The sequence below is a fragment of the Theropithecus gelada genome, chromosome 14 (assembly GCF_003255815.1).
Source record: "Theropithecus gelada isolate Dixy chromosome 14, Tgel_1.0, whole genome shotgun sequence".
NCBI lineage: Eukaryota > Metazoa > Chordata > Mammalia > Primates > Cercopithecidae > Theropithecus > Theropithecus gelada.
In genome coordinates, this window is record NC_037682.1 from 34,136,973 (window position 1) to 34,164,244 (window position 27,272).

Sequence of the window (27,272 nt, forward strand, 5' to 3'; positions counted from 1 at the left end):
AAAAATCTATCCCAGATGAAACTTTTAAGACTTTAGCCAATAGCCCTTTAGAGTGCAAATGACATCATCAATTGTATGGTTGGTTGATTTTTGATGTCACATGAAATCCCCTATCAGTGAAAGGCTATAGATTGTGACAGTAAAACCAGTCATGTATAAAAATGCCCTCAAATCAAAGTCTGAGTTTCCTCCCTTTGGTTTTTTTTATTTTTTTATTTTTTTATTTTTTATTTATTTATTTTTTTTTGGTGACTTGCTATAGCACAAGGTGCAGTACATGAAATTATAGAGGACATTATAATTGAGTAGTGAAATACAATGCATGATACTTAGTAGACTTTAAAGACTGCATAACATTATATCTTCCCAAATCACATGATGCTGGAGATGGGTGCAGAGAGGACCAGTATTTTTCGGAAATGGAGTCCTTCTATTTAGGGCTTTTGGTTCTTGGATTTTAATTTCATCAGATAACCATAAATGCAAGCCACCTTGTCCAGTATTGGTCTTTAGCTTCAAGGATGTTATACACTATTATCCATCATTTTTTTAGGATAATACTGCTAGAGGGTAGTGTGATCTAATGGTGAAGATGAGGCTGAAAGCATAGACTAATACTGGATCATCTATCATTTTCATATTTTAAATGTTACAACTTTCTTGTAGGATTAGCAGTACTATGGAAAGCATGGAAATTCATTCCAAAAAGTAGTAAAAGAAGGATAATGAGAGAAACCTGTCACTGGATTTTATAGCCTATAAATAATATTCTTTTCTTTTTCACATCTTCTTTCTCTTTCTTCCCTTCTCATTTCCCCCAATCACCTTCTCCTTTCAATTTCTTCCCTCCTTTTCTTTTCTTCTTTTCATTAATTTTGTTTTCTTTATCTCATTTTCTTTTTCTGTTTCCTTTAGGATTCCTCCTGACCTCCCTGTATTGTCTCTGCCTTCCATTCCCATGATATCCAAAGTTTTGTCCAAATTCCACTGGCATGAGGGGCTTCCTTATGAATAGATAATAGAAATTTCTATAGACTCTCATTTGAATTTACAGTTAAGGGCTGACTTTTAGTAACCTACTATATAAGTTATATAGGATTGTAGAGATTTAGCAGAATGCAATGTGTTTATCAGCTTTTGGTAGATTGTGCTGCATAAGTCAAGGGGCCCAATAGCTGAGTGACTTAAAACAAGTATTCATTTTTTGCTCACCTTACATGTTGGCTACAGGTTGTTTGTGGCTCTCACCAGTATGTCTTTCTCAGTCTGGGATACGGCTTGAAGGAGCAGTTCCTATTGGGACATTAGTGTTTCCATGGGGTGGGGTGGGCAGGGGGAAGAGAGCGATGGTAGAACTGCACAATGGTTCTTAAAACTTCTGCTAAGAAGTGGCATATATTACTTCTGTTCATATTTCACTGGCCAAAGCAAATCACATAGGAATTCTGATGTCACATATATGTCGCATATAATACTAATATAATTATTAGTAAAGAATGAACAATAAACAGCTGACTTTGATTGAGTGCCAGATGGTAATATCCAGGTACTAAGTGCTGGAAGGTCTGCCAGAGGAAGTGGGGTTTCTGATGAGTGGACTTGGATATAAAAGAAGAATGAGTTACAAAACTATGGCCTAGGCATCCAGGGACATACACTTTAATTTCAGTGCCAGTATTAATTATCTGAGTATCCTCGGCAAATTAACTTTTCTGGGATGGAATTTCCTCATTTGTGAGATCAGAGTGTTGGGTTAAACATTATCTAAATTATGATACTTCAGAAATGGAAGGGATGTGTGTATATGTGTGCAAGGGGACAGTGAGAAGAGACATTTGGTTAGAGGAGAGGGGTCTGATGGGAATATGAGCCATAAAACCAAGTGGGGATCAGATTAGAAAAGGTCTTAGAATCTTGAGTACCAAGCTCAAGAATCTGAGGGAGCAACTAGGGGGTTTAATACACTTTTCAAGGCGGATTAATTTGCTGGAGGTGGCCTAATGGCATGGAGGGGAAGAGATGGAAACAGGGAGACCACTTAGTAGGTATTTTGTTAATCCAAACTGGGGAGGGGGATGAGGGGATTGAGGGCTAGAACCAAAGTATTACTTAAAAGAAATGAAAGAATGGATAGGACATTTACATATTTAGAAGAGGGATCTGCAAAATATAGCCCTGGAGACAAATCTAGCCTGCAGCTTTTTTTTTTTTTTTTTTTGTATATAAAGTTTTATTTTAACACAGCCATGCCCATTCATTTACATATTGTCTGTGTCTGCTTTCCAAATACAACTGTAGAGTTATATAATTTTGACGGATACCTTATGGCCTACAAAACCAAAACTATTTACTATGTGACCCTTTTTTTTTTTTTTTTTTTTTTTTTTTTTTATTTATTTATTTTTTTTTTTAATTAATTTATTATTATTATACTGTAAGTTGTAGGGTACATGTGCATAACGTGCAGGTTTGTTACATATGTATACTTGTGCCTTGTTGGTGTGCTGCACCCATCAACTCGTCATTTACATCAGGTATAACTCCCAATGCAATCCCTCCCCCCGCCCCCCTCCCCATGATAGGCCCCGGTGTGTGATGTTCCCCTTCCCGAGTCCAAGTGATCTCATTGTTCAGTTCCCACCTATGAGTGAGAACATGCGGTGTTTGGTTTTCTGTTCTTGTGATAGTTTGCTAAGAATGATGGATTCCAGCTGCATCCATGTCCCTACAAAGGACACAAACTCATCCTTTTTTATGGCTGCATAGTATTCCATGGTGTATATATGCCACATTTTCTTAATCCAATCTGTCACTGATGGACATTTGGGTTGATTCCAAGTCTTTGCTATTGTGAATAGTGCTGCAATAAACATACGTGTGCATGTGTCTTTATAGCAGCATAATTTATAATCCTTTGGGTATATACCCAGTAATGGGATGGCTGGGTCATATGGTACATCTAGTTCTAGATCCTTGAGGAATCGCCATACTGTTTTCCATAATGGTTGAACTAGTTTACAATCCCACCAACAGTGTAAAAGTGTTCCTATTTCTCCACATCCTCTCCAGCACCTGTTGTTTCCTGACTTTTGAATGATCGCCATTCTAACTGGTGTGAGATGGTATCTCATTGTGGTTTTGATTTGCATTTCTCTGATGGCCAGTGATGATGAGCATTTTTTCATGTGTTTGTTGGCTGTATGAATGTCTTCTTTTGGGAAAATTGGCTAGCCATAAGTAGAAAGCTGAAACTGGATCCTTTCCTTACTCCTTATACGAAAATTAATTCAAGATGGATTAGAGACTTAAATGTTAGACCTAATACCATAAAAATCCTAGAGGAAAATCTAGGTAGTACCATTCAGGACATAGGCATGGGCAAAGACTTCATGTCTAAAACACCAAAAGCAACGGCAGCAAAAGCCAAAATTGACAAATGGGATCTCATTAAACTAAAGAGCTTCTGCACAGCAAAAGAAACTACCATCAGAGTGAACAGGCAACCTACAGAATGGGAGAAAATTTTTGCAATCTACTCATCTGACAAAGGGCTAATATCCAGAACCTACAAAGAACTCCAACAAATTTACAAGAAAAAAACAAACAACCCCATCAAAAAGTGGGCAAAGGATATGAATATGTGACCCTTTTTAAAACAAGTTTGCCAACCCTTTATTTAGAAGAAAGGATTATTTAAATCGAGTAGACAATTTATTACATTGGGACAAATAAGAGAGATATGGGAAACAAAAGTAAAATAGGAATCATTTTAAGTTAACTTGTTTCTATGCATGTAATGCTTGCAAAGGTCTTGGTAAAAGTCAAATGTAATTGAAATGTATATGTAATAGATATACATATAAACTTGAACTAAATAGGTACAGTAGATAATACATATTTAAGTCATATGAGTAATAGTGCACACTGGCTGTCACTAACTTCCCTGAATGCTCTGTAGAAGGGATAGAAACAATGGATTTAACGTCAGAATTAGAATATAGGCTGGGGCAAATACCATATTTTTAGCTGACAGAGAAGTGGATGAGATGTAAGTACAGGGAAGATACTTTTAGAAGGATTTTCCATTTTATCTGTGAACATTGAAATGAGCTGTAGGATCTATACAGCAAATAGTTTGGAATTTCTGTCTTCCTCCTGTGAAATAGTGATAGAGATAGAAAAGATAGACCAAAAAATAAAAAATTAAAACTTGATATGCAGAAAACACCTAGATTTTAAACAGGAAACACTATAAAAATATACCAGTACATTGGCCACTTACTATAGGTTAGACAGTGTGCTCTCCATTTTTTCATCTCATTTAATTATCAATATGTAAAGTCAGTGTTATTCTTCACTTATAGAGAACGATTTTATTACCTGTGCAAAGTCTCCCAGTCAGTAAGCGATGAAGCCAGGATTTTAACCCACGTTTTCAATGTCAATGCTCTATTCAAACTTATTCATAATTCGAAATGGGTCTAATTTGGTTACTTTGAAGAATCACAGAAGAAGTAGATTTCTGTCCTTCATCTCTTTTGGTCACTACCATAATATCAACCAGTGTTTATGAAAGAATCCAGCCTACTAGAGAGAATATAAGTTACATGAAACAGTGAAGAGTCAAAGAATGGTAATGATTCTTAATTTGTAAACTATATGGGTTAAAATGTTAACTACTGCTATTAATAATCCACAAGTGAGGCTCATATGTCTGTCTAAAATATACAGAGTAGAAGTCTAGAAATTTAAAAATCAAGGTTACAGAATCCTTAGCCTTTGGTGTTTCTGGAAAAACTATATGTTTTATTTTGACATTAATATATATTTAAAATATTTTCCAGAACAGAGCATTGTCTTTGAAGTTATATACATTTTAGAAAATTGCATCTATGAAATGTGGGAAAAAGTATTGGAATATTTGGGAGGAAGATAATAGGTTAATTTTAAAGGTCAACAAAATCATAATGAATTTAATATATATATATTGAAAATGTAAATGTTACACATAATAAAATAAAATATTCTAAAAATGAAGATACATGTAGTGAAATGAAATATTTGGTTGTAGGTTACATATATTGGATTATTTAAAGTCCTAGGAGGGTTTTATTTTGTTAAGCAGTTTAAAAGTCCTTTGCAAACTTGTCAAATGTATATGTTTCTTTTCATATCCAGAGATATTTTTCATGCAACAATTGTAAAGGGCTACCTATGCCATAGTGCTGAAGTGAAAATATTAGGCATTTTTTCATAAATAAAAGGAGATGTAGGAATGTGTATCTCTTTCATTGTTTTTACTTCAGGATAGATCTGTACTCAAATTCTTGTATTGAAGTCATTTTCCCCCCATCAAGCTAGGTACTCAAAAATCTAATAGGTGTGACATCAACAATTACTTCTCGCTAACAACCCTTGTAATTTAACCCCTTCAGGTGAGCAGGCTGATTGATGAATTGCAGACAGCTATCAAAAGGAACAGAGGTCATCTCTCTAAACTTGGCCCCCAATTACAGGCTGAGCAGGAGCAATTCTCCTCTTATGTCTACCAACACATTAAAAGCCTTCCAGCAAACACGCTTGTCCCAGGAGGCCTGCAGCTCAAGGTGGGTGTCATTCTGTGCCTCTCATTGTATTCAGCCAGAGCGGAAGCCTTCTGCTCCATTTGAAGACACTTATAACAATGCCACTTAGCTTGAATATTTTTTAATGTTGTCTTCCTCAAACTGGTAATATTACAAGTGGTAATATTATTCAGGAAATAGATTTTAACAGAAAATACCTAGAGGTCTTTGAAATGTGTATTTATAAGCTTTAACTAGTTTTCAATTCAGAAAAGTAATTGTAATGAAGGAATTTAATCATGTGAACATTTGCACGCTTTTCCAAGAAACAAATTTTTCACAATGGTCATGGTATATTTCAGTTTCTAAAAATAACATTTGGAGAAATGGGCAAGCTTTAATAGTTGACAGACAGTGGCAATAGAAATTGAAGGTGAAAGGCCAGGTGACTGATTGATGTTCAAACTACATTTCCAAGGAAAAGGATCTGTATTGGATAAGTGTGACACATATCTGAGTTCACTTGGTAAAATCAATACTTAAGAATATACTGGGAAAAAAGGTGAATTGGTTATTTGTCAGGACAAGATCGCTAAATGTCCTCGACTACTTTGCTATTGCATCTTTGAGAGAGATAAAGAACAACTCATATCTGGCTGAAGTGGTTTTGCTACTAAAAGCTTAGGGAATTTAAATACTTTTGATTTTCATAGCAGACATTCCATGTTAAGTTTGTCAAGTTAATGTTGTCCTATAATTTCATATTCTGCATTTCAAGAGATTGTAGTTAGCAAAATTTGAATTACTCAAAGTATGGCCTATTTCCATTTAAGAAATCATGGTTACTTCATCTCATCATTTCCTTTTGATTATTTTTGTGGGTAAGTGATAACATTAGAAGGAAATGATATTTTCATCAACTTTCATCTCTGCAATTCCTCTTTCTTAGTATTGTTTTATTCTGCAAGTAACATTAGAAACATTATATTTCTATCTATAACATTTCTTTTAATGACATTCCCGTGTGCATTTTGAGTGAGAACATTAGAATGTAAAAACGGACTTTTTGGGAAATGTAATTTCATGTTAAACATGATAATTTATTTCTCATAGTCTGCTAGTCAGCTAAGGGTTTAGGAAGTGATGTTCAAGACATCAAGGTCAAGGGTTTCTATAGTGCAGTAGCATTGTTCTTTTCCAGGTTTTTGACTTGATTATAAATCCATTCTGCAATTTTGCAAAGTACTTGCTATTGATTAAGAGAGAAAAAACCAGGTGAGGGAGAGTGGTTGTTTTCTAGAAGGATGCACTGCTAAGAAAAAAATAAAAAGGGAGGGGGAAGTGTAGTTGCTTTAATGGCATTCATCCTACTCATTTGTATCAGCAACGATTGATATGAACTACAGTGTGACCTGGGGGAAAAAAGTGGTTTTTTTTCCCTCAAGTTCACTGCTTATTTCTGAAGAATTTCTATCACTTATACATATTAGCACATGGGCTGGGTAGCAAATACTTAACTTTAGGATCAGAATTGTCTCTCTCATACATACTCCCTTCTTTGCATTTTACTTTTGTTTTTAATTATTTTTTTAAGTTCTGGGGTACAGATGCAGGATGTGCAGGTTTGGTACATAGGTAAACATGTGCCATAGTGATTTGCTGCACCTATCATCCCATCACTTAGGTATTAAGTCCAGCATGCATTAGCTGTTTTCCGTAATGCTCTACCCCCCACCCAACCTCCTCTGATGGGCCCCAGTGTGTGTTGTTCCTCTCCTTATGTCCATGTGTTCTCATTATTCAGCTCTCACTTATAAGTGAGAATATGCATTGTTTGGTTTTCTGTTCCTCGGTTAGTTTCCTGAGGATAATGACTTCCAGCTTCATCCATATGCCTGCAAAGGACATGATCTCATTCCTTTTCATGGCTGCATAGTATTCTGTGTTGTATATGTACCACATTTTCCTTATCCAGTCTATCATTGGTGCACATGTGGGTTGATTCCATGTCTTTGCTATTATAAATAGTGTTGCAATGAACATACACATGCATGTATCTTTATAACAGAATGATTTATATTCCTTTAGGTATATACCCAGTAATGAGATGCTGGATCAAAAGGTATTTCCAGTTCTAAATCTTTGAGGAATCACCACACTGTCTTCCACAATGGTTGAACTAATTTACATTCCCACCAACAGTGTAAAAGTATTCCTATTTCTTTGCAACCTTGCCAGCATCTGTTTTTTCTTGACTTTTTAATAATCACCATTCTGACTGGCATGAGATGGCATCTCATTGTGGTTTTGATTTGCATTTCTCTGACAATCAGTGATCAGTGATGTTGAGCTTTTTTTCATATGTTTGTTGGCCACATGTACGTCTTTTTGTAGAGAAGTGTCTGTTCATATCCTTTGCCCACTTTTTAATGGGGTTGTTTTTTCTTGAAAATTTGCTTAAGTTTCATGTAAATTGTGGATACTAGACCTTTGTCAGATGGATAGATTGCAAAAATTTTCTCCTATTCTGTAGGTTGTCTGTTTGTGCTGATGATAGTTTCTTTTGCTGTGCAGAAGCTCCTTAGATTAATTAGATCCCATTTGTCAATTTTTGCTTTTGTTGCAATTGCTTTTGGTGATTTCATCAAAAAATCTTTGCCCATGCCTGTATCCTGCTTGGTATTGCCTAGATTTTCTTCTAAGGTTTTTATAGTTTTGGGTTTTATAGTTAAGTCTTTAATCCATCTGAGTTAATTTTTGTATAAGGTGTAAGGAAGGGATCCAGTTTCAATTTCCTCATTTGGTTAGCCAGTTCTTGCAGCACCATTTAGTGAATAGGGAATCTTTTCCCCATTGCTTGTTTTTGTCAAGTTTGTCAAAGATCAGATAGTTGTAGGTGTGTGGCCTTATTTCTCGGTTCTGTATTCTGTTCCATTTGTCTACATGTCTGTTCTTGTACCAGTACCATGCTGTTTTGGTTACTGTAGCCTTGTAGTATAGTTTGAAGTTGGGTAGCGTGATGCCTCCAGCTTTCTTCTTTTTTAGTTAGGATTGTCCTGGGTGTACAAGCTCTTTTTTGGTTCCATATGAATTTTAAAATAGTTTTTTCTAATTCTGTGAAGAACGTCAGTGGTAATTTAATGAGAATAGAATTGAATGTATAAATTACTTTGGGGAGTATGCCTGGTTCAACATATGCAAATCAATAAACATAATTCACCATAGAAACAGAACTAGACAAAAACCACATGATTATCTCAAGAGACACAGAAAATGCCTTTGATAAAATTCAACATCTCTTTATGTTAAAAACTCTCAATAAACTAGGTATTGAAGGAACATACCTCAAAATAATAGGAACCATTTATGACACACCCACAGCCAATATCATACTCAATGGGCGAAAGCTGGAAGCATTCACCTTGAAAACTGGTACAAGACAAGGATGCCTTCTCTCACTACTCTTATTCACTCCCTTTTAATGTGCTTTAAAATAGTTTCCATACCAGCATACAAAAGAGGAAATTTACATATGCAAAGAAGCCATGTTGTTGTGTTTGTTTAGATTCACTATGCTGTCTAGTAAAGTAGCCACTAGTCACTTATGGCTACTTAAATTTTAATTTTAATTAAAATTTAATTTAGTTAAAATTTTAAAAAATATATTTTTCTAGTGGTTTCCCAAGACTTCCCTTATTTTAGCACTAAAAAGCCTGCATCCAGCAAACCAAGATGGTTAGTCAACCTAGTCTTTTCTCCAGAATTCTTTCTCCCACATGCCAGGCATTCTCTTTTTATGATTTTTTTTTCCCTATAAAGTACTGAGTTCCATTTGCTTCTGCTTCCTCTCTCCTCAGGTTTCTCCTTTGCAATGTCTAGCTTCTCTCAGAAAATAAGTTCCTCTTCCACATCTCAAGAAACCTGGATATCAGCCCCATCCTCAGGCTTAGAAAAATGATTTTCAATCCTGGCTACATGTTAGATTCTTCTGGAGTTGTTGTGTTTGTTTGTTTGTTTTTAAGATACCATGTTCCCATCCACAGATATTTTGACTTAATTGGTTTCCTGCGCTAAGACTAACTTCTACCAGCTTTCAGGCACTGATTAAGTTTTCAGGAATTTTGTAAGCCAGTTGTTTTATATAGCCATTATTTAAAAATCATATAAATTTACAGTGAAATAGGTCATACACTTCACTTCCTAATTTTAAAATTACATTTTACTATTACCTATTCTCTTGAAGTTATTTAGACCTATTGTGTTTGTTTAATGTATATACACTATATAATGGTGTGTGCTACCGTGCGTTTCTTCCTAAGTTTATTTTCAGTGATGGCTTCTTGTATCTGAAAATTGGCTGTGGTCAGAATAGTTATAAAATAGAAATTGGCAAATACTATAAATGAGGGCTTGATTTCATGTTTTATTGATTGTCTAGACTAGGGAGTTGAAATACCACATACTATGGGCCAAATCTGCCTGATTTTTTTTGGTAAATAAAGTTTTAACGAAATATAGTGACACCTATATGTTTGTGTATTGTCTATGGCTACTTTGATATTATAGCAGAGTGGAGACCATATGACTTGAAAAATCTGAAGTATTCACTATTGGGTCCTTTAAAGAAAAGTTTGTGGATCTGTGGTCTAGATTTAAGTATGTGACAGAAAATATTCACAATGCAGATTAAATTCAAAAGTGCAAAATTTCTGTGTGTTGCATTGTGAATAGCACAAAAATTGAAATATTCTTCCAGTATATGAAAACCATTATCTGATACAGCAAAGAACTTGCCCTTGTCATTGATTAACAAGAGCAGTCCTACATATGTCTTCTTTGTTTCATTTTTGTCTTATCAACGTGGATGAAAATATTAATCAACATTCAGGTCAGAACCACACTCATTTCTCAGTTGCAACCATAGAATGGATGTGGATACAAGACTTGGCAAAAATCAGTAAAACCACTTTTGAGAATGAATTGGCTATGTGGAATTTACAATAAAGAGTATTAGATATTTTATTATTATCTGCAAATTATGTGCTATGTCGTCCTTGTATCAGCAGAATTTATAATAATCACCCCCTTCCTTAAGCAGGCTGCTAAACATTTACCAGCACATCTTCAGGTGTGGTGCAAGCATCAGCATTTTTTCAAAAGCTCTCGAATGATTTTATTGTATAGGCAGGACTGACAATCATAGCAAGATTACTAAAGCAGCTTTTTAAGCCTAACCAATAGCACCACACAAAGAAATTCTCATTCCAGTTGCCAATTAGCTAAAACTTTTCTCTATACTTTTGTATCAGTAAAATAGGAAAGGCTAGCAGTAAAATCATTTTACTGTGAGAGTGACAAATATCTTAGAATTTGTGATGGTGGTGCTGGGAGTGCTGTATATCCTCTCAGGTGGGGAGAACTTGCTAATTCCAACTGAAGACACATGAAACAAAGGCCGCAGTGTACCATCTTGCATTAGTTCCAGAATCAACTCATATCATTTACCTAGCTAACCTCTAAATTCCCATGGGTGTATATGGAATGGCCTACCTTCCTTTGGACACCATCTCTAATTCAGTTAACTCTGATTCACTGTGGGCAAGGGCCACGTCTTTTCTGATTATGAACAACTTTATCCCACCTTGTGGCATGTACTATCGTAGAGTGTTAAATGACTTATCAATAAACAAATACATTTTCCATTTATAATTGAACTTACTATAACTTACATAGCTCTAGTAAAGCATTTCTCCTGTTTTCTGTTCATTTTAATCTTAGAAAGTATTTGACAAAAAATGAAAGGGGATGATTATCTTTCTAATCTTCTTCATTTTGTGATTTTCATCACTCTGTTACATATATATGTAAGCTCATAGCTCAACTTCAAGAATCAAAATAGTGTAGCCAACATCATCTTCTAGAGCAGTGGTCTCAACCAGGGGCTGGAGGCAGGGTGCAATTCAAAATCCTCTGGGCTGCTTTTTCATATTGTATATGGTGTTCTTAATCTCTTCACTGAGCTTTTCATCCTTATCATGACTTACGTTGATCAGTGAACAATAGCAGCTTTTGGTTCGGTCTCAACATTAGAAAATCACCTCTTAAAAGGACACTATTTTTGTGTTCCATATTGCCTCACTCCCATTTTTGCAATCATGTGACATAATACAATGACAAGATTAAATGGGCATATAAGATATAAAACTGAGAACAGCCTATGTGTGGATGCTCATTTCTGCCATGGGAAAGTTCCTTGTTTTAAAAAATTGAAACATGACACCATTTGAGGAATTTTAGGAAAGAGTTGTATCACCTGTAATTGCATTGCTCCTAATGATCATTGTCACCTTTCACGTCATTTTCATGTGCACTCGTATGTCCTATATAGTCACAACCACAGTTTATTTGTATTTGGACTCCAGTACATTCTCCTGCCATCAAGTCATAGCACCTTTTAGGTTGAAATTTCTTACTGTTTTTACCATCAGTGGTTACACTCAATGTGCACCATCATCTACAAAGCCCTTCAGGCAACAAGTTAGTAATTTCTTACTATTCTAAACTTTCTCTTACCCCTTATTCCCTGTCACTGCCACTATCCCCAGTCTCTTTGAGAACATCTGCTAGAGCCATGCCTCAGTGACTTCTGCCTTCCTAGTCCTGTTCTTTCCATGCAGCTCCTCCTCCTCTTCATTCCCATGGTAATGTCAGCAATGTTAGCATTTCCCTGGGAGGGCAGGAAAGAAAGGATTGATAGGAAAGGGTATTAGCAAATCTGTAGGGGGATGGTGAGTGGAAAAGCTAGTAGGAAGGTGGGTGATTGTGACAGAGAATTGATGAGCAAGAAGAATGTGTGATGTGTGAGTAGGTGGGGGAAAGCATGGGGGAATGAGAGGAAGATGAGTACAGGCACATCCTTTCACTGGAATTAGTGCATTTCACACACAATTGGTCAGTGATGCTCTGAGAGTTGTTTTCTATTTGCTGCCAGGAGAGGCAGATCCAGTTTCTGTGGAACCTAGAGCTTGTCAAGTTTGGGAGTCAGCTTGGGGTGGGGAGCTCTCTTTGAAATTAGGTCTGAAAGTGAATATTTATTTAGAATGAGAAAGTAAATCGTAACAAATCGATGGAGTGTTGGCAATTCAGGCTCTTTCTTCTGTGTCTTTTTTAGGCAGCTAATCAGAAATACTTACACAGAAGTATTTTATGATTGGTATCTAGCTTCCCCTTCCACCTGTGACAACTTCCAGAACTCTTAGGACCTAGAATGTCTCTAGTCTTCATTACCTTCACTTAAATCCACTCTGACCATGAGCAAGAGAAATATGGTGGGATTTAGTAACCTGGATAATAACAAGATTTGGAGATATTTTTAGGCTATTTTTATATTGTTTATTTTATATTGTTTGTTTTATATCTTCTATTGTAAGTAAATTTAAGCTTTGTTAAAGGGATAATTCAGAGATTTCTTTTTAAAGGATGTCTTCATGCAGCATCTAGTTCATCATCCAGGTTGTATGCATCTAACAATTTTTATTCTGCCAATGACAGAAAGAAAGAAAGAAGATTTTAAATAAATAGTCCAGTAAATCCACATATTATCAAATACCCATTGTCCAAAAGACATTGTACTAGGAACTGTGGGAAGATGCAGAGAAACATAGAACACCTTTTTGGCCCAAGGCCATGATTATTTTCATACAATTAGAAACAATATGACAACACTATGAACAGATTAGCAAAACCAATCTGTTCATCTTCTTACCTTTTTACTACAATTCCATTATTTTAAGTTTCCAGGCCTCTTCATATTTTGAAAATGGGCTAATTTGGTTGGTAACAGAAAATATGTGACTTTCCTATGCATTGAACACTTAAATTTATTCTTTGAGTGGCACAAAAGCACCATGACAGAAGTTGAGATTTGCCTTCTATTTTGTGGTCATTTTTTAAAAAGTTTAAAGTTTCCAATATTCATTTGTATTAATAGAAAGCTTATTTTAATATTTAGGAATCTATGGAACAATTAAATGATAACTGAGGTCAGCTGCACATGAAAATGTGGCAAGATTTTTTTTGGTTGGTGTTTTCACTGTTCTGTGTGCATATTACATTATTTCCATTGTACATTCCTTGATCCTTGTCTTTCTTATTTAACCACTTTTCCCAAACATGTATTTATAACCCCTAGGATGCTCTGTTATGTCACCTAAGTTATTTGAATAAACAATGGGAAACAAATTTAGGATATGGCCTAGGTACAAATAGTAAAACATGCCAACATTTGAAAAGGAATTGTGGTGAGAGTAGCAAAATTGGAATATTCAAGGTTATTGTGATTTCGAGAACATTCACTAAAGGTTGGGCAAAAATGTAATGAAGATGATCAATTTTCGTACGTAGGTTTTACGATAGTAGGCAATATTAGACCACCCATTTTAAAGGTAAGGAAACTGAGATCCTACGAAGACTTTACACATCTCATGTGATAGCTAATTAGTGGCAGGTGCTGAAATCTCTTGACTCTTCTTTGCAGCCCTGTTTTCCATCTTTGCCACCACCTTTTCTTCCTCGTGTCCTCATTGTCCCCCTCCTTCTCCTCCTTGTGGATTTTGGGGGGAAAATGCCAGTGTATTCATACTAGCCTATTTTCTGACAGGCATCTGCAGTCAGGTGTAAATCTCTGTAGGAAGATACAATCTTCCTTTTCAAGATCTGCTGAAGAGAAAAACTGCGTCCGTATCAAAATCAGGGAAGAGCAATTGGTCTGGGCATTAGCTCCCATGCAGTGCCTGTTGTAATGAGACAGGCTTTCCCTGTGCAGGCCTGACATCCTAGAAGGTGCCCGGAGAATTGCCAGGTGGGCAGTCAGCGGGGAAAGTCCACAGGCCAGAGCTGTATTACTGTCCCAGCAGTTATTCGGACTAAATGTAACCACTGAACCTTACTGTTGCAGGCACACACTCTCTCTCAAGGAGATTGTCCTTCTCCATAGCAGTTAATTTGTTTTTACCTCTCAATTAGCTTTTTCACAGAGTGTTTGATATGCTCAAGTTGCTGAGATTCCTTTCCTACATATGTTCCCGTCCCCTGGATTACCCACTGACATCTATGTTAGTCTGACTCACCATGAATGTTATCGAGCATAAATTCTTTATTTGAGCAGAATTTCTAGTAAGTGAAAATGGAGTGATGTATTTACACCTACTTAAGATTCTACCTAGTTTTGATAGTGTTTTATGATAAAAAAAAATGGATTACTTCTTAAAGTATGAATGTTTTATTATAGATAGTAAAATTTTGTACAGCTATTAGTTTCTCAGGATATCCGTTCACTTTAGGGGAAAATTATGTTTACAGGCATATTCGATATAAAGAAATGAAACTGAATGGCAGTAAAAACATATACTCTTTCCAAGGGTAAGAATATGATCTCTAAGGCTGATAATTTGGGGAAAGTTTGATGATTTGCTTTATATTTAATCCTACAATGTTCATTTCTCCTAGTAAAATAAAATTTGAGGGGCACATGACTATGTTTTTCTCATCAAAAAAACACTGACTTTCTATAAAAATAAACATATTGGTGCCAGGAAACTCCAAAAACCTTTATTTACCAAGCTCTTTTTACAAAAGACATCATAGCTACTGACAAGACCCACATGCCTGATATTTTAATCCCAATTAAATATAATTTTAGGCACTAAGTTAATTTAGACAATGTGAAATCCTTGTTGTAATTCTTCTTGAGATATTCTCATTTATAAAGGGCTTATAGAAATTTCTTGGCTTAGGACATGACATGTAAGCAATTTTCCTTTGCCACTGTCTTCTGGAAAGTGTTGAACATTTTCATATATTGAACTTAGAATTGCAACTGGATACAAATTGATTTGTGTGTGTGTGTGTGTGTGCAGAAACATACGCCTTATTTTGGAAATGTTGTCAGTAGTCACAGAAAACTGGGGTAAGAGTATTTTAAAAAATACTATAAGGAAACAGTGGAAAGTGACTTGAGATACTCACAAGGAAGGAATGTGGGCCCACTCCCAGGGTCACTGTGAAGCTGATGAGGGCCATTTTACAGGGGTCTCCTTTGGCCCTTCCTCTGCTCCAGCCCTCCATTAGGGCTGGCAGATAACCCAGGCTGTTAATACCACCCTTTGTTCAAAACTTGCTCTTAGGAAAAAGACATGCCATACTTTGTTTTGAGCTAAGATAGTAGTTTAGAATTTTTTTTTTCTTTTCTGAAATTGAAGTTCTTTCTTGGAATCTACTACGTAAAATAGATAAAAGTAGGATCTACCCTGTTTGAAACCAGGATAGTGGCTGCTTCCACACAGTCACTCATCAGATCTGATTCCCCATATGAAACCACTGTCACCCAGCCCCCTAATCCCAGCCCTACCCCAGACCTCTGAGGGGTCTCAGGAAGCTGAGATTGAAAATCACAGCCTTAGAGGATCAATAACCAATGAGGCTGAATATGATTTCCCCTCATGCAGCTGTGGCATTTTAATTATGACAAAGGAGTGAATCTCTAACTGAAATTTCAAGTATTGGCAAGTTGGTGGGAGAGATATTTTGAGGTTAGAGTATTTGGGCTCACTCCTAAAATCCTACCCCATAGGCAGCCACCTACTTTACATACTTCAAAATGGTGAGCTCTGCTGTAGCTTACAATGGAATTTTAAAATATCTCTTTCCAAAAAGTTATTTTCTTCGGTATACCTTTTCTGGGCTTAAAAAAAAATTTGATTGTTGGCACAGTTACCATTTAGATTGATGAAGTTTAAGAATTATATAATTTGGGCCGGGCGCGGTGGCTCAAGCCTGTAATCCCAGCACTTTGGGAGGCCGAGACGGGCGGATCACGAGGTCAAGAGATCGAGACCATCCTGGCTAACACGGTGAAACCCCGTCTCTACTAAAAAAAAAAAAATACAAAAAACTAGCCGGGCGCGGTGGCGGGCGCCTGTAGTCCCAGCTACTCGGGAGGCTGAGGCAGGAGAATGGCGTAAACCCGGGAGGCGGAGCTTGCAGTGAGCTGAGATCCGGCCACTGCACTCCAGCCTGGGCGGCAGAGCGAGACTCCGTCTCAAAAAAAAAAAAAAAAAAAAAAGAATTATATAATTTGGCCAGGTGCTGTGGCTCATGCCTGTAATCCCAGCACTTTGGGAGGCAGAGGCGGGTGGATCACCTGAGGTCGGGAGTTCAAGACCAGCCTGACCAACATGGAAAACCCCCGTCTCTTCTAAAAATACAAAATTAGCCAGGGTGGTGGTGCATGCCTGTAATCCCAGCTACGCTGGAGGCTGAGGCAGGGGAATCGCTTGAACCTGGGAGGCGGAGGTTGTGGTGAGCTGAGATCGTGCCATTGCACTCCAGCCTGGGCAGGAAGAGCAAAACTCCGTCTCAAAAAAAAAAAGAATTATATAATGTGTTTTCACTTAAGTGCATTTTCATTTCCTGGGACAAAATTTAGTGGCTCTTTACTTGTTAAATAATATTTAAAGATATCTGTATTAGGCATTAAAACACTTTTTCTTATATAGTATATAGCATAAATATATGAATCTTTAATTAAATTTTTGTTGCCAGAATCCCATAATTTTAATATTTTGTTTGTGATTATCACTTTGAATATTAAAATTAGACAAGTTTACTGTTTGATTTATACTATATAATATATTTGAGAAAATATCAAAAATATGGATATTCTAAAAACCATCTTGCAAGTCTATAAAAATGGAAAAAGTAGTTCCTGTATTTTATTTAGTGTACATATAATGTTAATTGAGTTAGAAGTGATTTTCTGTATTTGAAAGTGACTTTGAATTCTGGTTGGATAAATATTTTTTTCATGGCTAATTAGCTGCTTACATAAGAAAAATATTTCACTTTAATTTTTGTGTTCTTTGATTTAGGTAATAACTCAATTGTGTAATATTTTTCTATGCCTTTAAAATTTTTCATTTTAATTTTCATATATTAGAGCTTCTAATATTAGATATAAGAGTAAATTTTATTATCTATAGTTAAAAATGTCATTGGACTTGCATTCTAAAGATTTCCCTGCCCCTTATGAGTAGATGTACCTTGGTGAAGTCACTCAACCTTTCTGAGAGTCACCTGTAAAATCCAGTTGCTTTGAGTATTGAGTTCATATAGGTGACAGTGTGTCTTGCGCTCTGACCTACTGTGCGTGTGTGGAGTGGATGCTGTGCCACACTGCCCAGATTCCCTCTCAGGACTGAGATACCCATCTCCCCCACTGCCACAGCTATATCCTTCTTAGATAATTGCCCTCAGTGTAAAGGAGCTGCTTCTCCCAAGATTAGGCTCCCACCCTCGGGGCAGCCTGCATCCAACATTTGGTTGGTACACAGATGCAAAGGCATGTCTCCCTTTTCTTGATTCTGAACTACCTTAAGTGCCTTCCCGGTTCTAGAGCTCCCACCAGAGGCATTTGTTGCAACTGTGTCACAGTTCAACTTGCTTTGCCCATCTGCCCATTGTTTCACTCATTCCCTCACCAACGTTGGTCCTGAGAGAGTTCACAGTAAACTTCCTCCAGGCAAATTTTGGTCTCAGAGTCAGTTTCAGGGGTCCCCAGTCCAAGACAACATGTAAGTTAACCTTATATGTTCATTATGTGTTTAATTATGTTCACCTGATATATGCCAGATAGTTTTGTATGGCTATTTTATATTCCTTTCCTTCACCAGACCTCTAGTAATAAATCCTGTTACAGTATGGCCAACCAACTTTGGCAACACACTGCGGTGTCATTTTTCTATTATTGCCTCTTGACAGCATTGCATCCTGAGGCATTTTGAAGCTTAGGTGTTTGGCCTTCTGCTCACGCACAGAAGAGCTTCCTGGGTGGTCTGCCTGGTGGTTATGGAGAGTTTGGGAACCTGCTGTTCCCCCACAGCTAGTTCTTAACCAGACTTATAGCATTAAAGGCCAGATAATAGTACTGAACCAGGCCTTGCACAAGTCCTTAAATAGATGTCATAAGTGATTACAGGAAAGCTCATCAAAGAACCACATTGGCTCATAACTGCCCATTCAGGTCAGCTTTCCCTATATAGTTTAAGTTTCCCTATATAGTTCAAGTCAATGCCTCTACAATCTTCACAGTCAATAAAATGTTTTTAATACTTCGTTGACATTTTTATGCCTTCACAAATACTCCCCATGAACAGTTATATTTACATTGATTTATTTACATCCATAAATGCAAACATAATGTTTCTGAAATATTAACCTACCTACAAATTTTATTTCCCAGTCCTGCTAATAAACAAAGAAGCAAATAGCATAACTCTGACAGAACGACAGAAACTGCCCATTTCTCAGCATGTCAATTGTTAATACTCTGATTTGAGCCACTGTCATCCTGGCTTCGGATTGCTTTGCCTCCTACAGTCTACTCCAAGGCAGCAGCCATAATGATCCTTTTTAAAATGTGTTAATAAGTCAGATCCTTTTACTACATTATTCCAAACTCGGCAATGATTCCCCATTTCATTCTCTACCACTTACCTCTCTGATTTCTTATGTACTTTCTTTCTGCATCACTCCGCTCCAGTCACACCAGCTTCCTTACAATTCCTGGAACATACTGGGCGCGCTCCTGTCTTGCTTCATTGCTCTGTCAGCTCCCTCTGCATGCAGTACTCTTCTCCTAGTTGTCTGTTGGGCTAACTCTTCTACCTCTAAATCTTTGCTCAAATGTTTTCTCTCTTTGAGGCTTATCCAGATCACCCGATTCATATAATGACCAGCATATCCATCACACTGCTTGATCCCAGGCCTGTATACCCTGCCCTGCTGTATTTTTTCTCCTTTACATAGCACCACCTTCTAACCCACACAGGGTGCATTAACCATGACGCTAATGAAACTTAAGCTTAGGGCCCCTTCCCTGCATAATTCCTGTAAAATTTGCAAACGTGATATATTTTAACTACAATTGGTTAAACCTATTGTCTCTTTCCACTTCAATTTCTTCTCTTTCATATCCTCTCTTGTACCACATGATTTTGAAATGACTGCACACATTTTTGAGGTATGGCTAAGGAGAAATTGAATTAGGGATACATTGAGTTGGGTGTAGTGTAATCTAGTTAGTGTTTTGCAGTCACTTCTTTATATAGCTCAGTTAATACTAGCCATTTTGGTATGGAAAGAGCTTCCAGGAAGACAGCTACTGCCTGTTGACCTTATAGTGTACTGTTTTCTGATTGGTGCACTAGAGTGCTTGGCACCAAATGTATGTGGGTGGGTGGTGGAAGAGAAACATGGTGTGAAATTAACAGGGCCAATTAATTGGTAGAATATTTTTCCACATTTTACAGCTCATATTTTAAAGAAATATGATTGAGGTTTTCCAAAATATGGCATCAATCCTAAAACTTTGAATGAAATGACCAATAAAGTTGTGATGCCAAAATAAACTTCTAATCAAGAATAATTTTTTTTTATTAACCATGCTAGAGATAAGGCTGGATTATCTTTCTGTTCTCTCTTTAGAAAATGTTACAGAATTACTATATGAAGAGGTGATTAAACACAATGAAGTAAAAACATGTGCTTTGGATAGTTAATGAAAATATTTTGTGACTTTTTCTGAATTTTTAATGTTTTTGCTGTGTCAACTTTTTAAATCTGTGTAAGTTGTTTTCTTATTCTGAGTATTTCGTAACTAGTTTTGCATTTGTAGTTTTGCATTGTTTTTGTTAAAAAAGACCCACCAAATTATATAAACTTCAGGTCTCACAAGATCCAGGTGTACCCTGAATATGCTATATGATTTACTCATTTGTTGTGTTCTGCTTATTGCTTATTGTTGGCCTCTCCCTCTAGTCCAGCACAGGGTAAACATGTTGAGAGCAGGAATCTTAGTTCACTGATGCTTTTTAAGTTCCTGAACAGTGCTTGGTACATAGTAGGCACTCAATAAATATTTGTCAAGTGAATGAATTGACATTGCAATGAAACTTCAGGGTTAATCTAATTTAGTTTAGCTTAAGAAAAGTCAATATTGACATGAAGGAAAGTAAAAAGACTGTGGTGAATAGAAAACACTCTTGAAACTCTGTACTTTGTGTTACTAAGGGCATAGACGTAACTTATTCCTATTCCTAGATGTTTCTTCAGTAGTTGTTAGCTGCTATGTGCATCATTATTTTTTAGGTTCTATGACCTTATTCCTTGGGACCCAAGGCTAGCCTTAGCTGGCTTTCTGCATCATCCCACTCCAAGGGTGAGAATTTAATTTTAGAGCTGTAAGGAGGTGAGGCCATGCAGAGAACCACTGGGAAGCCAATACAGCAGCTGATTTTTCTTAAGCCAAGAATTGGGCAGGAGGAAAATAAAGGTAGACTATTTTTTATTTTCCTATATCTAAGTCAATCATAGAAACTCTCTCTTTAGAGAGCTATCTTTGTTTAAACGTTGGATATGAGAAATAAAAATATTCCTCAGGCAAAGGAGGAATAAGTACATAAATATATTTTTGTATATATATTGCATTTTAAAAATAGGCATATTAATATAGAGCTTATACACTAGGGCTGAGCTTTAAGAAAAACAGAATCTCATAAGATTTCAGTTTGGAGAATTTTTCGGTTTCTGGACACACAGTGAAAACACATTATATGTATGACTAGTGAGGGCAGCCTCCCTTCACTTAAGCATCTAAACTTTTATATAACCACTAAAACATCTCTTTTTTAAAATGCCCTTGTAGGATTTACAGAGGTCATAGCCAATTTTTATTTTTATTTTTGAGAACACTTTTCTGGACATAGAAGGGAAGCCTTATTATCAGTAGTGAAGAAAGTAGTGAGCTAATGAAGGTGTTAGGTGTTGACCAAGACCTCTCTGCTTTCTCAGGTTAGCAGTTAGCACTTGGCACTGCTATTTTCTAGAATATAATTTGCTGCACTCTGACTCCATGTCTAGCAAGTCTCGACAAAGGAACATCAATAAGTTCTCCAAACTGAGCTTTTGTCAACACTAACCTTGCAGAATACATGCCACCTAGAATTGTGACCTTCATTGCTAAATCTCTCTGTTGCTTGAGAGTTTTGAGCCCTGAAGAGATTATGGCTACAGTAAGAGTCTTTTCCCACATTATTTTCCATAGGTTTGCAGGCAAAAGTTGGGATTACAAGGTTCCTTGGAAAAGTAGAGAGATGTTTTTTACTCAGAATTGTATCTTTACTCAGGATTATTACTTAAAAATAATCCTCAGTGCACCAAGGCTGAAAGCTGTAGGGTCTCGACTGGACTATCAGTAGCTCAATGAATGTCACTGACTGGAATGAAACCTACCATTCTTGACATTACTATTGTTATTTTTCTTTATTTATGACTAAAGGCTGAGGAAGTGTTACTGAAACACATTATTTCTAAAACCTGATTGAGACTAATTAAATACATTTCAAAAACTTTCTCAAAAATATAAAAAAGGTAGTTTTCTTTTTCATTTTTAAATAAGTATTCTCCCAAATTATCTTCTCTGGAAATAGCACTAGAAATAAATAAAATGGCTCTGATGATGTGATGGGCATATCAGAGAGGAAAGAAAAGAACTTTTGAGAAAAAAAAAATAAAAAGCAGGGAGTTAAATTATTCATCAGGCCCGTCTCAGCTGCTTCCTTTCTTGCCTGGTGAATGGCACATCCCACATGGATCCTCCGCATGGTCGGAGGGGTGGTGTTCACTCTAGTGAAGCCATCCTGTCGGGACTGGTTTATTCAGATCCTTTTGACCAGAATGTTTGCTAGCATTTTTTTTTTTTCCCCAGCGAGTGTTACATAATGCAATATTATGAATTTTATCTCTGTTCTCAACAACTTGTTGGATATGTGCACTTAAAATGGATGACTTTCATCATACTGTTATGCAATAAATCTGTCAGGTTAAATTTCCTTTTTGTGAGCCAGAAGATGAGCTGAACGCTGATGTATTTAAGTATAAACCAAAGATAAATATTCCTCACATTATTTGTGGCTTTATGAAGAATAAAATGAGCTAGTGAGATTGCTATTGACTTTTTTTTTTTTGACACTTGCTTCATTTAAGCATCCACTGTGGTCAGTGATTCCTCCTTTAATGTCCACATTTTCTTCTATTATAAGATTGTAGGGTGTGCCAGTCAAATTAGACACTGAAACCAAAAGGAGAAGCAGGAGCCTTTCTTTTCTTTTAGTGCTGTTGATTTCCTCTGCCAGTTACCTACTCACATGTATTTATACAGTCTGTCCTTGCTTTGCACAATTCCCGTGTGCACAATTTTCAGTTGACACGATGCCAAGAAAAAGGACGACTACCTAAATTTATCTATGTGTGTATGAATATATGTATGTATGTGTGCATGTATTTATTTTTATTTTTGAATGTGTTTATTTTTCAGGTATTTGAAAATGGTAAAAACACTGGAGAGATCTCTGTTGGTATCAGGAAAAAAGATCTGGGATCTGATAGCCCAATTCAGACTGACCATATGATGGAAAGAGTAAGTTTACTGACAGTTTACTTACGACTTTAAAGTGTCTTGCAAGTTAATTGCAACTAATTTATACAATTACATCTTAAAGTTGTTTGCAGAAGATCAATGGTTTGTTGATCTGTAAAGACTGATATTGCAAAGATTGACTTCTGAATTTCTTGGGCTTTCAGCATTAGTATAGTGTTAACTCCTGAACTCCATACCTAACAGTTTCTTAATCTTTTTCATGCTTATATTTGGAATCTGTCTATGCTGGGCCCTGGTTTTGATACATCAGGATTTCCCTCTTGTTTACACTTTTAAAAAAGTGCTATATTCAGTGGAGAGTATGCCCTGGATCTAGGGTATTTCTAAACCCTAGATTCTGAGTAATTAACATGCAGCCTTGGTCTTCTCCCCTGCTCATTAAGAGCAAGTACAGCTAGTTTTGCTTACATCATAGGCACTCTTACGTTTTCCTGTTTTCCAGACAATTGGGATGTTTCTCAGGCAAAACCAACATGTTCAGGGTCTTTATTTTGGGTCTTTGTCTTGCACAAAAGGACACTGAACAGCCTGTTGTTTACAAATTGGGGTTATGCACCCGAGCACACACCAGTGTTTTGGGCTCTCTTGCCTTGCCTTTGCTCTGTAACTTGCTCCCTTTTTCTCCCTTCAGTTCAGCACCCTCAGACTTACCTCTCCTGGTGGTATCCATTACCTGGCTTTTACAACCAATCAAAAAAGTTGTATGTGAATTGGGATGCTGTCATTGGATCATTAGCTGGACCTGGAAGAGAGGAAGAAATACTATGATTAGAGAGAGAAAGATCCAGAACCTTGACTGGTTTCTTTTTACCATAACATACCTGATTATACAAATCACCATGACACAAAGGCCTTCATAGGATTTTCACCTGTCTCCCCGACTTTTTACATTAGAATATTTTACCAGCTTGGGCAACATGGCAAAACCCCATCTCTACAAAAAATTTTAAAATTAGCCTGGCATGGTGGCACATGCCTGTAGTCCCAGCTACTTGGGGGTGAGGTGCGGGGATCACTTGAGCCTGGGATGCCGAGGTTGCATTTAGCTGAGATCACACCACTGCACTCCAGCCTGGGCGACAGAGTGAGATGCTATCTCAAAAAAATAAATAAATAAATAAAATAAAGGAAGATATTATTCTATAGAAACTTTTTGTATTGACTTACAGCACACTGAAATTGAGCTGTGCTGTGATTCTGTATGCAATAAATCTGGGGCAAAAACATTAATTAGGGGCATTATAAAGCTCTTTGGGAGAGCCCTTGTTACACCACCCAAGAACAACCACTCCCTTGTGTGGACACATGTCTCAATCACTAGCCCACTAGTCTAAGATGTTTCACATTCTTTTCAGATTCTTGAACAAATTCTTATCCTATATTATCCTATAAAGGCCTGGTGATGATAGCTTTAAAGATAAATGGGTGAAGATTATCACAGTTTTTGGTTGCTACAGCAAAGCCCTAACCAATGACCTAAAGATGAGGGGCACAGAGGCCCTTACCTCCTGTAGACTGTTGAATGCTCATCTTTGAACACCTAAAATGCAGTCTGTCACCAACTTGAGAAAATAGAGATTGCAATGCAACTCCTGTGAAAGTGAATTTGGTTAAGTGGTCAGGTGCTGACATCGCATGTCTACCTCGCATCCTTCTTCTTTGTACACACATTTCTTTCCTGGATCAGGCCTTAAATCTTTTGTATCATTCCCCTTTATAAAAAGGTGGTGCCTGTAAAGCAAAATCTCTGTGATTTAAAAAATGATCAGCATAACATGTTTTCTGAAATAATAGCAAAGCAACAAAAATAAGCTCAAGGGCTGAAACAACACAAAAATAAATGTTGGGCTTTAGAAATACAATCTGTAGATTTCAAAATATGTTTGCCATTTCAATGGAAAAATAACCAAGGCAATATAGATTTTTACTGTTCTGACACCTTTGCCTCTTATACACCTAAAGAGGAGAGTAATGATCATTTTTAGTTCAAAGGAATTGGCTATGCTGGATGAGAACTATTAATGCCTTTCTAATGCTCAAGACTAAAAATCTTCAGCTAATGAAAACACTAAATTGGAGATACTATTATGTATCTCTAATTGGGACAAAACCTAATTCTTAGGTCCTATACATGTAGTTTCTGGTCAAGGGAAATATTTGCTCAGTCGAGTTTACAGCCAATCGTGAGACACCTGAGATATATGGCAGACCTGTGACTTTCCCTTCTTTCCTCTAAGCCTCAGCATTTAGCACTTCTCAATATACCCTCAATGGGAATTAATAGAGGAGCAAAAAAGAAAAGAAAATAAAGGACCCTGAACTGCAGTTAGGCCAGAAAAGACCACAGCTACATCCACATCCCTGCAGGGATTACAGATTAACAAGAAATCGAGAAACACAAGAACTGACAAGGGACAGATGAAAAGGAAGCCCGTGACAGAAGGCTGGGGGAAGAGTGATGGATAGGGTGGAGTGCAGAGCAGGGAAGAGCAGAGGCCGAAACACTTAAACAAAGGTGACAGAGGATAATGAAAAATGTCTTTTCAAATACCATATGCAGCACAGTTCTGTTAGATTTACTTTATATTTGAAATTTGCCCTAAATTAGAAATATCTCGATAATTTAGAGACTCTAAATGCAAGATAGAAGCAAACACTGGCAATGCTATTATTTTAAATATTAAATGACAGCTTTTCATACTTCACACTTTAATGATGTCTTACTCACAACTTAAAAACATTCATTATTGAAGATGTCCACAAGCTATTTCAGGGTTCCTAATTAAAATGCATCTAGGGAGAGATCTTTTTAACTGAACCAACTTAGGCTAAAAGTGATTTTAATTTTGGCAATTGTCCTACTATTAGTTACCTGAGATTTGCTGGGGACAGGGAGCTTGGTGATTGTAAAACTTGAACGTGGTCTGGATGGCCCCTAACAAAATGTGTAGCTCAGACAAGAAAAGCATAACCCTTATCAAAGAGGACCGTTACCATGTGTAGAAGCTAAATGCTCTTTCTGTAAGACTGTCACATCTGCTTTCAGTCCCTGTGCCAAAGGGTCAGAGCTCAATCACAAGCCTGTGGCACCCCCTGCTGGTTAAAAGCCCATGCTCATTTTGTTACTTTACACTGAGCTAAACATTGCTGTCATTTCACACTTCTTTTAACATTCTATATGAATTTAATTATCATTTGTTTGGACTTCATTTGTTACAGAGTAGAGACAGTTTATTACAGATGTTCCCATTTCGGGTTATTTATTCTCTTCTGTCCCCTCTGCGCCCCCACCCCCAACCAGTTACTTCTCAAGATTCATCAAAGGCTTCGAGGTTCTTCCATCAACCCACCAGGCCTCAATTTTTCCTCAATGCGGCTTTTTGATGAGAATGGCCAAGAAATTAAGAATCCACTTTTGCTGAAGAATGAGCAAAAAATTTGGGTCTCTTATGGTAGAGCATACAGGTAGGAGCAAAGGATTTGTTTTCTGTCCTCAATCTTTCCAGGGGTGAGCTAATTTGAAAGGGGATTTGAGAAGTCAAGTAGCACCCTTTATGAAAGATTTTTTACTTTGAATTCCAATAAAATTTCAGAGGTGTTTTTGCAAGGCAGTATTGTTTGTGGAATATGACATCTCTTTCTCTTTCTCTGTCTCTCTCTCTCTGTGACTTTCTGTCTTAATGCCTTGTCATAGTTTTTGAAGTCTGCCTGTCAGCACAGCAAGAGGGATTTGTTCATGTCTGAGTAGTCACCTTAATGATAGCAGATGGAAACGCCACGGGGGGCCCAAGCCCATCACACTGTCATTGTCGCACACTGCCCTGACCTGCTTCCACTCCTCTATTTTTTTTGTCCCTTTTTAAAGGAGAAATGGATGGTAATTGAAAAGGATCTTAAGCAAGATTTATGAAGCTGTAGACAACATGATTCCCCACTATCTCTCTATGTTTTCACAAATAAAGTCTTAACCTTTTAAGCACCAATGACAGGACGGCTAAAGATAAATTGGTAAAGCTTATAAGCCCTATCCTATCAAAGTTATATTCCTCAAAAGCACCTTACATTATCCCACAATAATTACTGGTTATTGCTGAGCATTGTGTAAATTTTTGTAGATTGGTAAATTCCTGCATAAAATTATCTGTGTTTCTGAA

General features: G+C 36.8%; 1 protein-coding gene across 2 annotated transcripts in view; it reads left to right on the plus strand.

The window, feature by feature from the left end:
- LOC112606209 overlaps positions 1-27,272 on the plus strand; it is a 501,724-nt gene that overhangs the window by 229,679 nt on the left and 244,773 nt on the right. For both annotated transcript variants that reach the window (XM_025356376.1, XM_025356377.1), the window contains 3 exons: positions 5,436-5,606; positions 22,996-23,097; positions 26,420-26,583. In XM_025356376.1, coding sequence (XP_025212161.1) covers positions 5,436-5,606; positions 22,996-23,097; positions 26,420-26,583 — 437 coding nt within the window. The remainder of the gene's footprint in view (positions 1-5,435; positions 5,607-22,995; positions 23,098-26,419; positions 26,584-27,272) is intronic.